Below are 20,813 nucleotides of genomic sequence, written 5' to 3' on the forward strand. Positions count from 1 at the left end.
GGCTAGGGAAAGGTACATTTTGTTTTAGAATACACTCTTCTCCAATTCTACCGCTTGAGTAAACCCCACACAATCTTTCCCCTTCGAAATCCACCGGTTGGTCCATTCCAACGCCGTCCGATCATCTTTATTGTCGCTGTCAACGCTTGCTCGACGTTCACGGTACGCTTTATAAGTTGCCATACATACACGTATATTTATATGTATCCATACATGTATACGTGTGTATGCGTTTCTGATGTGCATCAATTCAATCGGTTCTATTGTTGTTTAACTCTCATATTTTGTTAAATTCCGGTAATTTTGATCGATTTGTTTACTATCCTCTTTGTGTTGTTGTTTGTTGGATTGATTATGTTGACCGTAGTAAGAATATGATCTACATGGAGAACAAGTGTTTTTATACTATTACGGCGATTGATCATGAGGTTGTTTTTGTTTTTTGTTTTTTGTTTTTTGTTTTTAATTTTTTTTGTTTTTGGGATTTTTTCTTGCCACTTGTTTGTGTTTCAGAGCAATAATAATTTTTTGGTAAGTGTTTCAGAGCAATAATAAATTAGCAAAATTTTGATATGAAGCAAGGTAACTTGTCTGAAAATGTTATCCATACTGGGTCTTATTCAGTGGAGTTGGCTATTAATAATTTTGTGGTTTATTTGCATTTCTATTTAAATATATACACAATAACACATATGCGATATGCAATGCTTGATTACAAAATGGCATGGAATTGACTTATTTTCAAGTTTTTACTTGATTATCTATGTTTTCTTATATACAACAGTAAAAATTTACCTGCAATTGCATGTAATTAAAAACCTTTGTCTATCACATAAAAAATTCAAAGAGATCAGTTTTGACATTATAAATTTAAAAAATGTCATAGGAAAATTGAAATTCTCATTGACATTTATAGTAAAATAATGCAGATATAGATTAGTTATAATGGTCCAAGTGTCTTGAATAATTTTTAGTGTTAACAATTGGTGTGCCTAGTTTGATTTTATCATCTATGGAAGTTATCACTTCTACCTACACTATTCATAAAAAATATAAAGAGATATTGCTTAAAGTCAAAGAAGTGTCTAATAACATATGCCGTCCTACGATGTCCAACAATACACATAATGGAAATAACAATGTTAGCCGAGTATTTTATACTTATAATTGGGCATCCTGTTTTTCTTATAACTCTACAAGTTCTCTACTATTCTAAACTTTTACGATTCTTTATCCCTTGAACATTCTATCCATAATTCTCCGATATTATATTAAACGATCATATGCCAACATGTTCCATCTTTCTCATAAAAATACATTCTTACCATTCTAAAATGACTTATAAGATGAATAATGCATCGATGATGCACAATCTTGCATTATTGTCTTGTACATGATCTGTTAGTTTAAAAAAACTATACATTTGGTTACATAATTTGGAATTCTTTTTTCTAACTGTACATAATTTACCATATAAGGAATTTTTGGTAATTACGGTTGGATAATTTTAGATGTTGTAAAATGGTGGATTGAATTTTTACACATATATTATCTTATATATATCATAATTTTTTTATTTTTATTTTTTATTCTTCTGAATCTTCATGTTTGAATATTTAATTTGGTTGCTTTTGGTCTAGGATGATCGATTTTTATTGTCTTGTTTGCCAAGCCCACCTACCCAAAAAAGAAAAGAAAAGGAAATTATTTTCTGTTATTGATGTGTTTTTCTATCATGTGTGGAACATTACAGTCTTTATTCACGGGAAGAAAAAACACTGCAGGTGTTAAGGTTCCATTTGGAATTGTAATGGCATTTGGATGCTTTGTTGTCCTTTACTTTTCTGGTGGCATTCAATGGTATGCATCTATGATCACTAATGGAGCCTAAAGAACTATGGACTGTGTCAACACAATTGATAATGTCAATCTTACATTTGGATATCATGAACTTTGATTCAGTTTGTTACCGTCATTCATGCTAGTGACTGCCTGTTTGTTTGCAATGATATGGCTGGTTTTTGGTTCAGAACTGGTAAAATGGCTCTGAGTATATGGCTTAATCCTGGTTCAAGACTGGTAAAATTGCACTGATGATGATACAGCATTGTGTACAGAGTTGTTTATATTTGGAAAAGCATAATGTGCTTGAGAAACTAGGCGTGCAAATATATAATATCTTTTAACCATATATATATATATGTTGCAATGTTTAAAATTGACATTTCCAGCCACACTACACAGTAGAAGCAGCAATTGCCTTTCTATAATATTATCCTGTCTGTATGATTTTGCATATGTTATTTTTTCCATTAACAATACTGGAAAACTTTAGAAAGTGAAAACTGTCCTGGTTAGAACCTTGTATATTAGTGGCACTGCTTACATTACCTGGATTTTGAATGGCAAATTAAGACTAATTTAAGCAAGCTCTATCCTGATGATAAGGTTTAATTTATGGAAGAAGCCAAAAATTCATACTCTTTCATAGTACGAGAAATTCTTATGACTAAATTAATAGAGTTTTATTGCAATTGTGGTGTTCAGTGTCATCACTGCATTGTTTAAGGGGCTACATGAAGAAACCTTGCAATACCATTCGGCTGTCATCAGTTTCCTTATCCTTGTATAGGTGTAGTTGGTTCAATATGCAGGTTCATGATGTTGATGGCATATCTTTCTTCTTAATGCATATCTTTTGTTTGAGATGTGCCCAAACATCCGTTGTCTGAAGTTGTTAAACTGTGGGATATCAGCATGAACATGTGAGTCATCATCAGAATCATCCTTGCCTTTTTTCCACATGGATGGGGTAGGCCATATAAATTCTCCTTTTCCATTCTTTCATATTAAACTTCACGTCTTCTCTTAGATTTATATATATATTTTTTAGAAAATCATTTTTAATTACTTCATGATTTCATCTCATGCAAGTTTTGGTCGGCCTCTTTGTCGCTTATCTCCTAGGCAAACAACTAAACATATTACAAGTGGGGCATCTTCGCGTCTACATTGTATATAGTCCTACCACCTAAGTCTACTTTCTTGAATTTTATAATTAGCATGTGCTATTTCTAGTTTTCCCTTCACATGTTCATTATTGTTCTTCGCTCTTCTAGTCCTTCCTATCATCCATCATAGCATCCTGCCTTGTTTGTGTTTCTTTTTTAACGCCCAACTCGTTGCATGAACAAGTGCATGAGACTTTGTAATTAAAATAGCTCTCTCTTTCTATCCCCACTTTTTTTGGAGTGTACATATTCCTTTGAACAGGTATCTTGCATTGTTATCTTTTTCAAGCTTTAAGTCCCTCTGCGTGGCGTTTGGGCTTGGTTCTGAATATGTTCATTTACCTTCAAGGATCTTAGTCTCCTTAAAGAGCTTTTGAAAGCAATCTAATTTATGATTTCTTAGGATCCAAATTTTACAGTGCTAACAGCTCATTCGTTTTCATTTACTTATTTTTTTGGTGAGAAACATTCACTAGCTATTTGTAGGAGCCACATCCGGTAGATTGCTAGTCAGAGTCTTCCATTCCTGTTCAGTTCATCTGAATCATAAATGGTATTGCATTGCAGGAACTTTTGGTTTCTCTGAGCAACAGAAGAAGGATTTTCATTTTGGAATCCCTTGTTCCAACCAAGATCCATTTCACGCTAACAGGTGCAATTTGTGCTAGAAATCAACCTTTCTGCCCGGAAAGCAAACTATATCGATTTCTATGGATCTGATTTTTGATTTGCCAAAGTCTCATATAATTACTTGTTCGCAATGAAAGTCACATTAATAATATGAGTGTGTTACTCCAGGGGATGTTCCTTATATTGCAATTAGCTTGTGACGGAGCAGTTCATTTTCAGGATGTTACAACCATAGAAGTAGTCTTCGTATCAAGGTGCATGCCCCCAGGTACTCTGAGCATCCTAGGGGCAGTATTGGAACAATGAATCAAGGGTAAAAATTGTAATTAACACTTGTTTATCGCTAAAAATAATTTGCTGAGACAATGGTTATTCTCAGTGGTGAAATGTTTATTTAGGGCCTGAACTTAAATTTATAGATGGAGAGGTCTCCACCTTCTATCACGAGCATATCCATGGCAGTTAAACCCTTGCGTTCTTCTATTCTTGTGCTGGAAGGGCCTAATTTTTTGATTGCATGAGTGCCAATTTAAAATGGGTTGCAATCAAAGAATTTGCTGATTATCTTTAACTCTGTTTGAATGAGACTATAGGATTATATGCCGTCGGCATTGGATTTATGTGGTTCCTCTACGCGTAGGACACCGGAATCAAACAGTGAAAGTGGATAGTCATGGAGAAAAGCGTATTGACTAGTGATTATGAGGCCTTATTTTTAAACCTTATTGTTACTTGACAATATGGAGTGCCTCTTATATTATTGAAATCACTAGCCCTCACAGTATTTGCCATTGATTATGAGGACTTATTCTTGAACCTTATTGTTACATGACAATATGGAGTGCCTTTGTGCCCTTATGATATTGAAATCAGTAGCCACCACAGTGATGATGAACCTTTTTCTGGTGTTTCATGTGTCACGTGGCGCTCTTGAAACAAAATATATAGCACATCTCAACAAATGGGTGGGAAATTATTCATGTTGTTTAAAAACTTGAACCAATTGGCTGGGGAGAACTGGTGAGGATATCAATAAAAATGCAACAATTGACGTTATTGAAGATAGGTAATTGTTGCCTTTGTGCTCTTATGATATTGAAATCAGTAGCCACCACAGTGATGATGAACCTTTTTCTGGTGTTTCACATGTCAGGTGGCGCTCTTGAAACAAAATATATACCACATCTCAACAAATGGGTGGGAAATTATTCATGTTGTTTAAAAACTTGAACCCATTGGCTGGGGAGAACTGGTGAGGATATCAATAAACTACGAATCTTCTACTGAAATGGAGTTTGGTGAATTACTTATCAAGAAAAAAGAAATGGAGTTGGTGAAATGAGCAAGATAGTATTACTTGATTTCCTTCAAGTGTTGGTGAAAAATGCATAAATGGCACATATGAAAAGGCTTCTATGTGTAAGTTTGTCGCTGTAGAAATAGAGACATTTGAGAAAGTTTCAAGAGGATGAACCAAATATTTTTCACTGACAAATTCCTAAAGGCGCTTGTTAAGTCTGAATTTGATTGTCTGTTGTCCCTCCTCTTTATTGGTCAAATATCACTTGCCTTTAAAGTATCTGTTTGCCAGTTGAGGTTTCCACTTCATGCTCTTCTTAAAATTGCTTTAAGGATGCATCTGGATTTGCTTCAACTATTGCTCCAGTCTCAAACAGTTTATTAGAATTGCTTCTGACAAGGAGTTGAACTTCACCTAGAAGGTCCCTCTATCCAATTATTGATTTCCTCGAGGTGTGGATATTGTTAATATTTCTGAAAGGAGGATTATTTCAAGTTGTGTACATGATTTTGTAGCTTTTAAGCTTATATTTTATTGTTCAACCCTAGCACAGAAGCATTACATGTGCATTGAGATTCTCGGGAATTATCTATGACAATAGTTTATTGACCCCAAGTTTTTGGGCCTGGTAGGTTACAATCTTTTGCTGATGCCAGATTTATTCGAATGGATGCAAGTAATTGATATTAAGGCCTAGTTGTGATATAACTGATATTAATTATTTGATGATATGGTTTGGGCATTCGTTGCGAGTATGCATAATTTTCTATACTATTGATGTAGAGGCATTACAATTGGCAAACGTTGACAAAAGTATCAGCTTCTCCATCTTTAAGTGTTGGTTTCAGTGTTGCCATCTTCAATGACGGTCCTCAACATTATTCTTTCCTTTTCACTGATGTCGCAAGTTTTGGCTTTTCTGATGTATCAACATCGTATCCATTCAGTCGTTTTTTATATATTATTGTTGTAGAGACATTACAATTGGCAAAAGTTGACGCAAGTATCAGCTTCTCCATCATTAATTGTTGGTTTCAGTGTTGCAATCTTCAATGATGGTCCTCAACATTATTGGTTTCTGTTCACTGATGTCGTAAGTTTTGGCTTTCCTGATGTATCGACATTCTATTCATTCAGTCATTGGTTTTGTAGTCTATCCTCTATGTGATATCCTTATCCTGTTTTGCCTCTTCAAAATTTTCCCTTTTATGTGATATAACTGCTGGGGCCGTATACGATCTTTTTTTTTTTTCTCAGGGATAATTTTTTTCATGCAATGAAGGGAAAATGAACAGGTGGTTTAGTTACCAGGGACCAGGAGAAACCTTGAGGTTTTTTTGTCGAAGGTGTTGATGTATGTAGTTTGTCATGCTACCTCATTTCTCAAGGATGTTATCTTCATACACAGAAAACTTGATATATTGGTTCATATACCACAGAGATATATGGGAGGCATTCAGTACTGATTCCTTGATGTTAGTCTGAAAAGGTCCTGATTTTTTCAACATAGATTCATTTGAGGAATGTGTGGTATGTTCACTATCAAATGTTTTGTGGACCAGATATCCCAGGTCATATTTAATCTCCTTTCATGTTATTTTTTTGGGGGAAAATTCTGTTTAAAATAGTGGCTGGAGGCATAATATACTGTTTTATATGTATAATTAGCAGGCTTTGCCACCTCTGCTACCTTGACACAACAATCACCAGTCACCACATTCCCCATCGCTGTTTACAAAGTTACTACCATCCTACCGCTAGCTTGTTCGTATCTCAAACAGCCACCTCTACCATCATGGCTGCACCATCACTAACACAATTATACAACTTTCCATCTCCGTTAGTGTTTTCACCACTATTTGCACATCACAGCACTGTTATCAATCCATCACCACCTTTGTTTGAACTTTGTACTGCCATGGCACTGTTGTCAAATTTGTTGCACTTCCTCTTTTATCAACTTCCCAGCCTTCCAAACTTGCTTGAACTCTTCTATGAGCACAAAACCCTTCTCCCGAAATCAATAAGCTCCATGATTAGCCCGATATGATCCAACAGACGCATAAGAGGGAGAGGAAGAGGTGATTGTAAGTGTCCTCTGCTGCCCTGCACATACATTACCAATTTCGAGACTTTGTCCTCTACTTCCCAAATTATCAATTGCCAGAATCACCTCAAAGCAAAAAAAGATCCTGGGAGGGCACTGTAACTCCTTAAATGCCCTTCTAGGAAACATGGAGTCTCATAGGCTTGCTTGGTTTGTAACTATGGAAACAGTTTACTGATCTCAAAAAAACTGAAAACTGAAAACAATACAAAAACCTCTGTTTGGTTCAGTTTTCAGAAAATTGTTTTCTGAAAACTCAGTTATAAAAATGCTTGTTTTCAGAGAACTATAAAAGATTGTTCTCTGAGAACAGTTTTATGTTTTCTTAATTCTTGAGAACTCTTTTATTTTTATTTTTTCCTTTTCTTTTTGTTTAGGATTTCCCCGTCGGATAGAATTCTGAGTTGACCCTTTTAGTGGACGGATTCATCTTCTTTATTATTTTTCAACCCATGTGTTGTTTGTTTTGCTTTGTAAGAAATTGTCTCCTTGTCCTTTTTTAGATATAGTCAAATATTTGGTTATTCTTCTGGCTTCTGTTCTGGGGCTTTTTGTGTGTTCTTGAATTTAGTGACTTCTCATGAATTATCATCAAAGGCAATATGCTTGTATTTGCATTAATTTCTCTTCCTTTCGGGGGACTGAAGAAGATAAAAATGTTTTTTGAGGGCGGGCCTTAGCACCAGTTCCATTGTGACCTGGAGGTCATTGATTTGAACAGGAAATAGCTTTTCCGCATGCAGAGGTAAGGTTATATACATCTGACCTTCCGAGACCCCGCAATGGCATGAGTTTCTTGCACTGGGCTAGCCCTTTATATCTTGTGAGAAAAAGGTGTAGTTACATTTTCCCAAATGCTCTAATTTTGTTTTCTGGGAAGGTTTAAGTTGGATGCTTCTTAGTGACTTGGATGAGGTGTTTTTCAATTACTTAGATTGTTTTAAGTTTTAGTTTTTTTCCTACCTATTTATTTGTTTCACTTTATTATTATTATTATTATTATTATTTATTTATTTATTTTTTGTTGTGTGTGGGGGGGGGGGGGGGGGGGGGGGGGGTGGGTGCTTGGATGAAAGGGGAGCGCTGTCGCTCTTTGTGGTCTTTCTTGTTCAAAAACACAGCGGTGCCTGCTTGTTCAACTCCTTGTGTCTACCTGTAACAATGTTGATATTCAAGTTCATAATTGAGAGATCATTATTTGGTTAAACTTTCCTATATGGCCTATGAAGAGAGATCCTTTCCTACTCTCTGATTTTGGTGTGAATAAGTTAGGGATTGTCGAAACTTACCTTTGTCGTCTTTTTAAGGTATCTGATTACTGTCACAATGGTCTCATTACAAAAGGCTAGCATTTGAGAAATGTCTCAAACTTAAAGTTCATGAAGGTTTGGCTGAAGTCTTGCTGGTCAGCAACCTAATGTAACCCAACTGGATTACTTATTTCTTTCTTCAACACTTATAATTGAAGGTCCTCTCTTCCACTTTCCAGAAAATTATTTCTAATTAGCGTCAAACTGGTAAATGCTAATTTTACATCTGGCACAATTTTGTTCAATATTGGATCTCTGGAGCTCTTCTATCCCTTGACTGGTAACTCAGGGAGTTGGTAGAAATTTTTGTCTGCAATAATAAGGTTTCATGATCAGGTGAATCTGACTTTGTACTTAATTGATGTTCCAGTAATTTCACTTTTTCTATGTTATAGTGCCAATCGTTTTTGTATTTTATTTTCAAACTGTATGCAATTGATATATTCTTGTATATAATGGAAATGCCTCCATGTATAAATTTTTGGTGTTATAGAAGATATCAAATCTACCAGCTATTTTGAACTGAAATAAGAAATGTACTTGCAACAATACCTCCAGGTTTTGGCATCGATAGTTTATTTAGTCTGATAAAACATTAGAACGTTAGTCAAGGCTCTGATATTAAAGTTGGTGCAAGGCCCAAAACAAATTTAGATTGGTGAATAGATTAACAATAATTGATTTTTGAATTATCACAACTTTACTGTAAATGCGACAATATGAATTAGTCAAATGTAAAGAGTAGAAATAAATAAATCATTCAAACACATAAGAATACACGATTTTTACGTGGAAAACCCCAATGGAGAAAGACCATGGTACCTAGTCAGGCTAGTCCAAACAAACTGAATCCAGTACGAGAAAGAAGATTACAACTAGGTTAGAGTTTCCCAAACCAAGAACCCCGGTTACCTCCTTGACACAGATTGATCCACCAAACCCTCCTCGAGTCTCCGGGTACACAATCTACTTGTTAATAGACTTCGGTCCTCACAAATCTGATTCTTGAACTAGTGATTCAGTCTCAGCCACTGGTCATCCTGGTTGCGTGTTTGTTTTGTAGATTCAATTAGATGTTGATGACTATATAAGCTCCACAAGATGATGAACAACACTCCGAATAATAACTCACTATTTAATGCAACATGCTGGATGATGAAAAAAAAATTGCTCTCTATGTGATCTCTCAATAATGTGTGTAGAGATCTCTTTGTATATACTTTTTGTGTTATGAGAGCATAGAGGTCTTTTTATAGTGATTTGATTCATTCGTAATTAGCGTTCTTAGTCAAAGTTGTCAAAAAAATTTCGCACCTAGTTTGATTGATGGACAACTACTGTCCAAGATTTGATCGGTCGAGCACTCCATCAAGCTATTCTGAATTTCAATATAGCTTTTTTTGGACCTTCTTGATCGGTCAACACATCGACCGCCTTACTATTTTTTGTAAAAATTTCTTGTTCAAATATATTTATTCCAAATACAATTTCATGCATTCAAAACATGTTTTTATGAATTGAATTGTGTATGCATTGTACCCTAAAATGAGAATGTATGATTATGAACCCTAATTGGCAAGTTAGTTTATTTAAGAGGTGATTTTACCTCTTTGCTCTTTGATATATTTTCAAATTTTAATTCTGCTCTTGGATATAGGTACCACCACAAACTAACTAAACTTACTTTTGAAAATCTAATCAAAAGCTAAAACATAAAGACTCCGGCTTTTGTAACGAATTTTGCCAAGACTAAGTTCTAATTCTAACATGATAAATGTTATGCACCTTATGTACGAGGTTATGGGTCTCACCTACTTGAAACTAGAATGCTTTTTTAGAAAAAAGGGCTACTTAAAAAATAGAATAGAGACCATAAGAAATGGGAGGAATTAAAAAATTGTAAGCAACAGAGTTTATGTATGAGTGATATTTGCGTGAAATTCATCAAGCTTTAGATTGCCTTTATATTAATGCATGGTTTAAAGATGTGGTTTTCCTTCTAATTTTCAATAATTGTGCATGAAATTCAATATTTTAAGAGAAATTCTTTTATGCTATGGAAGTTTTGCATGTGGAGGGCACTCCATTGAGGCCCTCTTGGTAGAATACTTTCTTTAATCTTCATGCCACAATTGTGCTTTTGAACTTCTGGCAGTTTTTTTCATGAATGCATGTTGGTATTACTGATTTCCTCTTCTGATTCCAGAGCTTGATTCATTTCCTGCTTTGAGGGAGCCATGGAACATAGACACTTCTCCAACTCATTCAATATGTCAGAGATGGATCAAGGTGTCAACCAAAATCATTCAACTGCAGAACATACTTATATTCATATGGGTACTTGATCTTGTAATTGTCTTTATTTCTATTCATTTGAATGTTTCTTGTATTTAATTTTGTAATTGCTAGTATGATGATAAAGGAGGACACCTTCTATGCGTGTATGCTCCTCATCTCATATATATATATATATATATATATATATATATATGTATATATATATATATATGTATATATATATATTTTTAATTTAAAAAAAAAAATTACTTTCCACTCTTGTCAATTGTCTCTCCACTATGTTTTAGTTACTTCTTTTCTCCAACAAATTTTTTCCAAGTGGTAGCATTTTGCCTCTACTATTGTGTCCGACTTAAACTGCTCTCATGCAAAACTGTTGGTGGGACGAAACCTAGTGTTGGCTTGATTTCTAAAACTAAAAATTAAGGCAATGTTCCCAAGTGTAGGATGTGATCCAAAAAAAAATAGAAGAAAGAAATTACTAAATTTCATTGTAATTTGATATGTTATTCACTTTTGGCCTTCATAAAGTTGCTGACTGAATTTTCAATGATTTTGGTCTGAATTTGCTAAAAAGTGAAACTGAAACTAGGTTGAACCACCAGTGGCCCCCACCCTTCTTGTATTCTCTTACTGCCACTACAGTAGTATTCACAATATTTTTATGTCAGGAAGGGCTGTTGCTCCAGAAACTGGCTCTTATGTTTATCCAGTGGGCAATATGTTAAGGGGTGAAGTACACTGCGCTTCTAGGGGAAACTCAGATAGCAGAGCAAATGAGTCTTCCTCCTCAAGCTTCAGCAGAGAAGTACCACAATTTCAACCAACTTTTTCAGGCCCTGTTTATGATTCCTTTCCACTCTCACCAGCTGCTGGAAACTTATATCGTGCACCTGAGAATAATGCTGGCCATGCACATTCTAGTTATAACAACAGACACCCTATTCATGGATTTGAGGGTAGTCTACTTGATCCTGTAACCGGCACTGGAAGAAGGGCACTTAAAAGAAAAAGCCCAGGCATTTCTATGGCCTTTGAAGGAGGCAGCACAAGCAGATTCTATGATGTAGGAAGTTCCTCTGGCTCTTCTGAGTTGTTGCAGGAAATACCAACTTTAGATCATCAACGCATTCTTCCAGGACCTATCGGCTTACCTCAATATAGGGGTACTAGCCTCTCAATTGCTGGTGAAGAGTCATTGAGGAATGTGAGAAGCCGAACCAGACTTGATTTGGAAGCCAACCATGTGAGAAGTCATGTATCAAGCTATTCTTCTCATCATTACCATTCAACAACCCAGCTAACAAATATTTCTGGGATGGCAGACCTTACTAATATCAATCCTGATGAAAGGACTCACGAGTGGAATTTTATTCCTGTGTCTCATGCTGCTCACGGAAGGATTTCAACTTCAGGTTAGTTTGATCTATTGCCTATTTGCTTTCCCTGTAATTTGTTAACCATATTTAAGAGAGATGCTTGGCAAACTTGCAGAGACCAATGGCTTTAGCCGTGCAACCAATCAGTTTCTTGTGGGAGGAAGCACTGCAGAGACTGGTTGCTATTACCATGATTCTGTTTCAGGTGGAAATCCTGTTTTATCTTCACAGTATCTGCATGGTCCCCACATTCAGTCTGCAAGGGAAGACCATACCTATTATCCTCAAAGAGCAACACCTTCGTACAGGACTGGTCCAAGCTACCCTTGCTTGGGACATGAAACAGCTTCTTCAGAAAATGGTTTGCAGTCACTCTCAGAAGTGTATCCTTCCAGACATTCAGGGCCATCATCTGCCAGAATATGGCACAACAGTTACATTAATGAAAGGTCTAGGATAGTTACTGAGAGATTCCAATCATTTCCTAGGGTTGCGGATGCCTATGGAAGAATGGGACCCGAGGTGTGTGATTTTATTTTTTGTTGGCTTTCTTGTGCTAAAATTAATAGAGCAACATCTGTTAACCCATTTGATGTCCGTGGTTGCGGGGCTGAGGACATTTCTGACTGTAGTTTCTCGTCTCGAAATGATTACAGGAAAATCACTAATACTTGATTCATTACTGTATTTCATTTCTCTCCATGACCAGTCTGGGTATGCATTAAAAAAAAAAAAAAAAAACCTATGTGACAAGGACACTGTTATAGGCTTTTGGGTTCAACAAATATCGGACATGCATGTGTTGATTAAACAGAATATAAATTTTTTTTGGTATAAATAAATATGAATCCTAGAGATAATTACTTTTATCAATCTATTATGGTCTTTTAAAAATCTTATAACATCCATAATCTCCAATTTGAGATACATATTGGGTCATGTCCAGGTGTTAATGCTTTAAGTTGTTTATCAGCTGGTAACATGAATCCTTTCTTTTCCCATGCAGGCTCTCATGATGGTGGATCACCCATCTTTTTATGCTGGTTTCAGGGATTTGTTTGATCAACATAGAGACATGAGGCTAGACATTGACAGCATGAGTTTTGAGGTTGCTAACTAACATTGATCTCCTTGCTACTTTACGGTCGTCCTAAGCTCTTATGCATGTTATAAATTGGTTTTCTACAGGAACTTCTTGCTTTAGGGGAAAGGATAGGGAATGTCAACACGGGTTTGTCTGAAGATATGATTTTCAAGTGTTTGACAGAAATAATGTACTGTTCTTCAGATGATAAGCCTCAGGAAGGAACCTGCGTCATCTGCCTCGTAAGAAATTATTTGATCTTGCCTTTTTGACCTAAAATGAAATAGATTGCATAAATATGGGCCTATGATTATCGAATGATGGCCAGTGGTATATGAAAAGGAACTTGCATCTCTAGGTGGCCCAATTTAGAATGTGTTGATTAAGGAAATGGATCCTCTCGAACCCTTTTCTCTCCAAGCATCTACAAGCCTAAATCCAATGGTTGGAAACATGTCATGTCATCACTTGTTAAAATATCCACTATGTTATGGTTTCATGCACAAATTTATCCCAGCAAAAAAGATGGTGTGTTTTTTAATCATTTAGATGGAATACTTCCTGCTGCTTGTTCCTTTACTGGGTTGGATTCAGCCAAATTGCATGACCCCAATTGGAGTTCTTGTCTAATATTTTCTTTTTCTCTTGCATGACTGTAACTACTGATTTTCAGCTTACTTATATGAGTCACCAAAGCCTGTCGCCTCGAAAGATAGCACGTTTAGATTTATAATGGGTCTCGCTTGAACTTTCCTTGTTAGGTCTCCTGCACCTTGCTTCTGCTGATGATTATGATGTCACCTCATATGTAAAAAATAACATTTAATTTAACAACTGCCCTAATCTTAGGTTAGGTGAGACCATTAATTGTTAGGTTTTGATCTTTCCATGTTGTGTGTTAGAGGAGGTGCAACACAAGATCTTCCCTATATTGAAACTCGGCTCTACGGAGCCTTGATTACTACCAGTTGGGTATTGCCACAAATTCTTTGTACAGAACATATGAAGTAGAAAGTAGAAGCTGAAGAGAACTCAAAAATCCGTATGTAGAGAATGTATGTCCTTTTATGGGATGTCCAACTAACTAGCTTGTCTTTTTTGCTATTGCAATTCACAGGAAGAGTACAAGAAAGAAGAGGAAGTTGGAATCATAAAGAATTGTGGACATAATTACCATGTGGGCTGCATCAGAAAGTGGTTGTCGATGAAGAATGTCTGCCCCATCTGCAAGGCTCCTGCTCTCGCGGATTGTCCAACGGAGGAATAAAGTCGGATTCATTTTGAATGCAAGTTAAATTTCTGTATTTTTTGTGTGCATATAGTAGACAAACACCTGTGTTAATGCACAATATTTAGAATAAGAAAAACCTTATAACATTATTTAATTGCTTTAATTGTAGCATTTAAACTGAGTTGGGATTTCAACTGCATCACTTTCCTTGCATCTTTTCGGGTTTTTTGACCCCTCTCTCCTCTCTTTATGGGCTGTCACTTTGTCGGTCTTCTCTGTTGTGTCGTCGTGATCAACTAGTTGCCTCGTCTTCTGCTCTCTTCATTTGTTAACCGAGTGGTGCTGCAACTCGCAGAAAGAGGCGGGCTCCTGTGAATGTTGCAAATAATGGGGCAATTGCTAAACAAGTATGCTCAGGTTGTTTTAGTACTGACTCACTCACAAGACATGAGTCCCATATCATTTGTGTGAGCCTACCGGCCCTACCATGATTTTGTGATAGTCGGACAAGCCGAGTCAACTCGTATATCATTCTTATAATATTTAATTATAGTTTTGAAAACCATCTATCATTTACAGAATTTGCATAAAAAAAATTATAGGATCATTTTGTTAAATGTGAATATTGGGTTCTCATCACAGTTCAAGCATTTTATCTCTCTAGTCCAAACCTTGAGAGTAGCCACTTTGAACAAATAATGTCAAAATATACTCCCAGAAAATCCAATTAATGGAGACCACACCAGCAATGATCCTTTTATACATATTAAGTTCGTATATAGGCACGAAGTACAAGTGAAAAGCTGCTATTCTTATTTCATAATCGAAGGAAAAATTATTGGAAAAAGATATATTCTCTGAATTTGGAGAACGCCGAATGAGAGAGAGAGAGAGAGAGAGATGCTAATTACAGGTAAACAGATCCATAAATTGATGCTAATTACAATTTCAGTGTTTCACTATCATTCAATGAACAACTTTACCAAGAAGAAGAGAGAGGCCACCAAAGGAACAACAAAACTATAACCTTTAAATTTAAATGAAGAGCTAGCTATATAATAGACAAATTGTACTGTATGACAACATGATAGGCATTCTGGTTATTTGTGATAAAAGAATATACAGATCAGCTTTCAATTACTTCTCCTGCAAAATACTGCTTCTGTACCATTTTTCTGTAATCTGCAAGGAAATATCAAAATCACACTTTCAGATCAGTTGTAGCAATCACTTTTATGACTTCAAATACTCCACAATGTTTATAAAGTTTTAAACATTGAGATTACAATTTTTTCTGCGTTATCAGTTGGACCAGTCACTTTATGAAGTAAACACTCCACAATGTAAACAGGTTTAACAATTCCTTTAACTATAGACGAAGAGACTTTACCGGGAGGGGAAAAAAATACCCGACGAGATTACCATTTTTCCAACCCTAAAACAGAACAAATATCCTTAAGGTGTTTAGTCTATATAGATTCACAAATTCATATAGAGACAATGCCCTTAAATTAAGGATAGAACTTGTAGGCTGCAATCATCGTATTGATAAATGACCTCATGTGTTGAATATTATGTATCAGAAATGCAAGAAAGTGAGACTCATTCAAATTTAGATCATTATAATCTAGTATCGACATGAACACGGAAGGTAGTGTTCAATCTTCATATTAAATTAAAAATAAATAAATAAATAAAATATGCATGGGAAGGGAAGATAAGAAATGCAATCCAACCTTCCTTTTTATTCCACAGTGTTGCAGCGTAGCTGTTGAGAGGACTCTCAGTGTTGGGCTCTGTATGTTACAACTAATAGTTAGGGCAAACAAACAAATGAAAATCAAAAGACAAATCTCATACAGGGAAAATTAAGCTGACCTCCCAAGAGACTTTGGATGGACAAAAGAATTGTTCTGCAATCATAAGCTGAAGACCATTTGTCCTACCGCAAGAAAAAGAGACGATTGAATCAAAAAACTTAATAAGAACATTTTACAAATGTGATTGAAGTAACTTAGTAGTAAAATGAAACTACCATCCCTCTCTTGCTAAGTTGCCATAGTAGTCTGGAATGAAATAACTCGATTCCAGCTGTTCTTTGTCCATACCAATATGCCCAGTCGATACTATTTAAGTAAAATTTTGAACTCTTTTTAAACTTTGTTAGAGAGCACCTTTAGTTTCCAACATGATGGCTCTCCTATAAGGTGCTCTCTAACAGAGTTGTTACTTTTCTCCAACTGTTCCATTTTTCGACGTCATAATATATTTGGAAGACCATAAGCAGGTCAGGTAATATGTTCCGCATAATAGCGGTCAAAAGGATTTCCTTCTTCATTCTTCTTGGATTTGGCTACTACCGGCTACCACAAAGTTTGTTAAAACCATTAAACTAGACAGATTAATACCTGAAGGATGTCAAGACAAATGTTGCCAAATTGATCAATATTCGGATGGAAGCACATTGTCTCGAACTTCACTTGGGGTGGCTTGAAAGGGTACTCCAGGGGAAAATGCAAAGAAAGTTTGTAAGACAAGCCCTCATACATGGTTCCTTTCCCGCCCTCGATGGTGCCGATCCAGGTAAATATGCTATCACCTTCAGGAAAAGCTGATATTCCAAGATCTCCACCACTCATCTGTGAAGTTGGACATTATTAATGTGAAAATAATAAATAATGAAAAAAAAAAAAAAAATTTAACTAGCAAAATTTAAGGAAGAAAGAAAAATGTGATTCCCTTGTTGTTTTAATGAATTGATAACAAAGAAATTCCAACCTAATAACCTTAAAATATATATATATCACTGTTGATGTATGTATATAGGCCATGATTATAGCATAAAAAACATCTAGTCTTCCAAAAGCCACTCGTAAACACTTCACTGACTTTCAATATCCTCATTCTAAAGGAGGAAAAGGAAGATGAGAATGTAGCATACGAATTTGCTTATTGGATCATTAAAGGCATAATAGATAATTGCTTGCACTGGCAGAAAAAATTCCAATCACTAGCATGAGACACATAGCTTTTAACATTGGTAACACCTCAGAATTGAACATATTTTGTGCTTCTAAACAACAAATCAAGGTTTAGACAATTCCAAAACACTCAAAAGATTTAAAAGAGGTTACTAAAGTTAGTGATATCTCGATCATTACTGCAGATATCCAAGTCATTACATCTTATCCTCTGGTGTAGCGTTACAAAAATCTTCTGAGAAGTCCCACAGCATGAACACATAAGGCCGTAAGTTGCCAAACAGGTATATGAAATTCAATGCCACCGTTCTTCAAATAATTTGCTAAATGACACAAACAGACAACACACAAACAGAACACTTGCCACAATAGCTATTTTAATTACCAAAATGAAACTCATGGAAAGTTGTTTACGCTATGTTTGGGAGCATTGAATCGACGGCTTGAATTTGGATTTGGAATAAATTTAGTTAAAACTTTGAACTAAGTTTCCTCCAATCCCAAATCCAATGCACCTCAATGCTCCCAAACACAACATAAGTATTTTCCAGTTTCTCATCCTCGATCATTCTTAGCACTTGCCATCACTATCATTCACTACTAAATCGATGTGGAGATCCCCATTGTTGATCTCATGCTAAAATAGCCATTACGATGACACCGCCACCAACAATAGAGCAGAGAAGATCCAATCCAAGGGATTGCTAAGCTTGAAGATACAAGAGAAGAAATTAACTTGAAAGAAGCTCTACTCATGGAGCCTAGTCTGATGTATTGGATTAACTAGACCAACCTAACAAAGTTGTTTCTCAAAATCTGAATTGATGGTTATCATAACAACAACAACAACAACAACATTCTACGACCATTAATTTAAGGCTTGCAAACAAATTGACATGCATTGCTATGTTCTTGGAAGTTGCAACCATCAACAATTCAATGTGTAATTTGGGTATGAAGGGGATCAAACAAAAATCTGAGAAACACAGTACACGAATTTTTGGTACTTACTGAGAAAACATATAAAACCAAAGCAATATCACTGTACTAAGCATTACAAGTATTATAATGAACAGCCACAAAACAAACATGTGGTGTGTATCATGTATGGTAAAGAAAAGAGAGAGCTTACCATGAGAGACATCAACTCCTTCTGAAGCCTGAAAAGGAACAATAAGATTTTACAGTAAATACATGAAAAAAGCTAAAAGCACAAAGTATATTAGTAAGATTTTAACAGGGTAACAGACCCTGACCCTCCGTTTGGTTGCTGAGAATTTTGCAAAAGAAAAATAAAGCAAGAAAGAAAAGGGATACAAACTTTTGAATCAAATGTGTAATGTTGTCTAAACTACCAAATAGTTTCTATTATGCGTTCATGGGTCCAATCAAATGAAAACCCATTTAAGATTCAAGATACAAGATATTGACTCTGTTTTCTTTTCCCATGAATTGTCAGAAACTAAACAGAATCAAAAGAAAACTTCCAAGAAAATACATGGAAAGAAATGGACCTCTGAGAGGCCGAAGTGGTGTCGACGAAATTCGGGGAAGTTTTGGGCAGGCTCGAAGGTGGCGGTGATGTTCCTGACGAGTTGCCCATTGCCGGATTGTGTCGGACTTCCATGGAGGCCAATAAGATTGATCGAATTGTGGGTTGATGATCGATAGATGAATCGATATGAATGAAAATCAGTGTCTAGACGATAGATATATATATATATATTGCACAGATTTGTACTTTGGGTATTGCTTCTTCAGTGACTTACTGCTGATGGTGATGTTTGTCTCTCTCAATTATACTTTTCTTCTTGTTTATTCTCTTCTTTGTTTAAAGCCTCGTATGTGTGACCATATATTTTCCAAGTGTGTGAATATTTTTCCATTTTTTTTTTTTTTTTTTAATTATTATCACAAGTGTGTGAATATTTCTTCTCTGGGTGTGTATCCACATGTCACCTGTGTAGTAACCAGTTGTGAATCACTATAAGCTCGGACGTGTCTTACCTGAACTTCTGTGGACTAACCAACTAACCAAGGCCCGATCAATCTAATATAAAATTAACTTTTAATATTTAAAATATTAATATTATATATTAGTGAATAATTTTTATTTAAAATTTATTCTTCTTTTTTTTTTTTTTTTTTGAATTGCAAAATTACTAATTGGATGACTTGATTGTTCATTTGTTAAATTTTCAACTATATTATTTGTTATGTTTTGATTAATAATTGTAACAAATGTATCAAGGGCATCATTTTGAGACTGAATTAATTAATTTATTTTTTTTTCCTTTTTTCAAGTTTTTCACGTCTTTAATATAAATAAAAATTGTTATAAATTATACATTTTATACCAGACCAAATATCCATCCAGGAGAGAAAGGAATAGAAATAATAATAATAAAGGAACAAAAAAAAAAAAAAAAAAAAAAAAAAAAGGTGTTTGTATACTGTATCCAAGTTTTTTTTTTTGAAATAAAGGTTATTTAAGGATATAAAAATTTGGGGTTAATATCAAATTTCATTCTTAGGCAAGGCGTCTTAACACCACGAGCTAACACACAAAAACGATGAGCGGATTTGGGTATAATTAATTGTGTTCATGTCAGCAAGATTTTTCTTATTGCATTCTTCCCCACTCAATATCACAATGGCCACATTGCAGACTCGGACACCTTCGGGTGGGGTGCTTGGTATTCATGTCAACAAGACTTCTCTTATTGCATCCCCTTTTGAACTCGCAACACCCTCATTGCAAACTAGGATATCTCTAGGTCAAACGTTTGGCATGACACCCGATTAAGGACTAGTTTGGTTTTGATACCAAGTGTAATGGCCCGAGTGCTTTGTGATCCATCCCAAAAGCTTAAATTATTAGATGGTATTAACACCCAACTTATATATAGTTAATTACTTTCCATTCGATTTTGATGTGGGGCAAGACTCCTCTTGTAACAACTGTCGTCTACCAAGTGTTACTAGAGCTGGTTTAATTAGTCTAGAACAATCACTTAGTAAAATATCAAATGTTTGTCTCTAAGCGCACCTTTCTCACGATTCTATTTTAGTGGGACAAAATTTATTTATTTATTATTATTATTTTTTTCAAGAGAGACACACATTAATCTTTTCTATTTTTTATTTTATTTTTGGGGTTCGGTATATGAGACATATACGCATCAATAATTATCTTCTTACTTGTTATTTTTTTAAATGAAAGGGAGAGAAGAATGTATGGATACAACATCCATAGGAAAGATATTGTGTTTTTTTGGTTTTTTGTTCAGTTGGTGGAAGAGAAAGAACTAACAACTTATTTTAAGAGAAGGGAAGAGATAGTTTTAAATTATTTTTACTAATTATATTCATCACTTACTTTGTTATGAAGAATGATATTATAATTTAAAATTTTATAAACCCCACTTGTCTTTTTTTTTTTTTTTTTTTTTTTTTCGTTGACATAAAATACACGTATCACT

General features: G+C 35.2%; 2 protein-coding genes across 15 annotated transcripts; one reads left to right on the top strand and one right to left on the bottom strand.

The window, feature by feature from the left end:
• Positions 1 to 14,513, top strand: LOC132311940 (probable E3 ubiquitin-protein ligase ZFP1). 14 transcript variants are annotated; one of them, XM_059810098.1, is made up of 10 exons: positions 1 to 162; positions 1,785 to 1,860; positions 3,579 to 3,663; positions 3,810 to 3,954; positions 10,565 to 10,695; positions 11,328 to 12,071; positions 12,151 to 12,557; positions 13,042 to 13,143; positions 13,224 to 13,361; positions 14,237 to 14,513. In XM_059810098.1, exons 5-10 carry the CDS (start codon positions 10,596 to 10,598, stop codon positions 14,384 to 14,386), a joined length of 1,641 nt encoding a protein of 546 aa, XP_059666081.1. In that variant the 5' UTR covers positions 1 to 162; positions 1,785 to 1,860; positions 3,579 to 3,663; positions 3,810 to 3,954; positions 10,565 to 10,595; the 3' UTR covers positions 14,387 to 14,513. The 14 variants fall into 14 exon arrangements, with proteins under 14 accessions (XP_059666081.1, XP_059666084.1, XP_059666080.1 ...); XM_059810101.1 differs by lacking the exon at positions 3,810 to 3,954 and adding an exon at positions 6,199 to 6,430; XM_059810097.1 differs by lacking the exon at positions 3,810 to 3,954 and having other exon boundaries at positions 1,754 to 1,860.
• A 627-nt stretch (positions 14,514 to 15,140) lies between these two features.
• LOC132311941 (uncharacterized) lies at positions 15,141 to 19,154 on the bottom strand. Its single transcript, XM_059810112.1, has 6 exons — positions 18,846 to 19,154; positions 18,464 to 18,491; positions 16,759 to 16,989; positions 16,229 to 16,292; positions 16,087 to 16,146; positions 15,141 to 15,532 (listed from the first exon to the last, which is right to left on the bottom strand). Exons 1-6 carry the CDS (start codon positions 18,956 to 18,958, stop codon positions 15,477 to 15,479), a joined length of 552 nt encoding a protein of 183 aa, XP_059666095.1. The 5' UTR covers positions 18,959 to 19,154; the 3' UTR covers positions 15,141 to 15,476.
• Positions 19,155 to 20,813: the final 1,659 nt, after the last annotated feature.

The sequence above is a fragment of the Cornus florida genome, unplaced genomic scaffold, assembly GCF_030987335.1.
Source record: "Cornus florida cultivar Cherokee Brave unplaced genomic scaffold, ASM3098733v1 CherokeeBrave_3.0.0_Hap2_Chr06, whole genome shotgun sequence".
NCBI lineage: Eukaryota > Viridiplantae > Streptophyta > Magnoliopsida > Cornales > Cornaceae > Cornus > Cornus florida.

Excerpts from the sequence above, each read along its gene's own strand:
- LOC132311940 (XM_059810097.1), top strand. The coding sequence starts at position 10,596 with ATGGAACATAGACACTTCTCCAACTCATTCAATATGTCAGAGATGGAT. Across the intron at positions 12,072-12,150 it reads CGGAAGGATTTCAACTTCAG|AGACCAATGGCTTTAGCCGT; the intron begins GTTAGTTTGATC and ends GCAAACTTGCAG. Across the intron at positions 13,144-13,223 it reads TTGACAGCATGAGTTTTGAG|GAACTTCTTGCTTTAGGGGA; the intron begins GTTGCTAACTAA and ends GGTTTTCTACAG.
- LOC132311941 (XM_059810112.1), bottom strand. The coding sequence starts at position 18,958 with ATGGAAGTCCGACACAATCCGGCAATGGGCAACTCGTCAGGAACATCA. Across the intron at positions 18,492-18,845 it reads ACCACTTCGGCCTCTCAGAG|GCTTCAGAAGGAGTTGATGT; the intron begins GTCCATTTCTTT and ends GTTCCTTTTCAG. Across the intron at positions 16,293-16,758 it reads TTTGTCTTGACATCCTTCAG|GACAAATGGTCTTCAGCTTA; the intron begins GTATTAATCTGT and ends TTCTTGCGGTAG.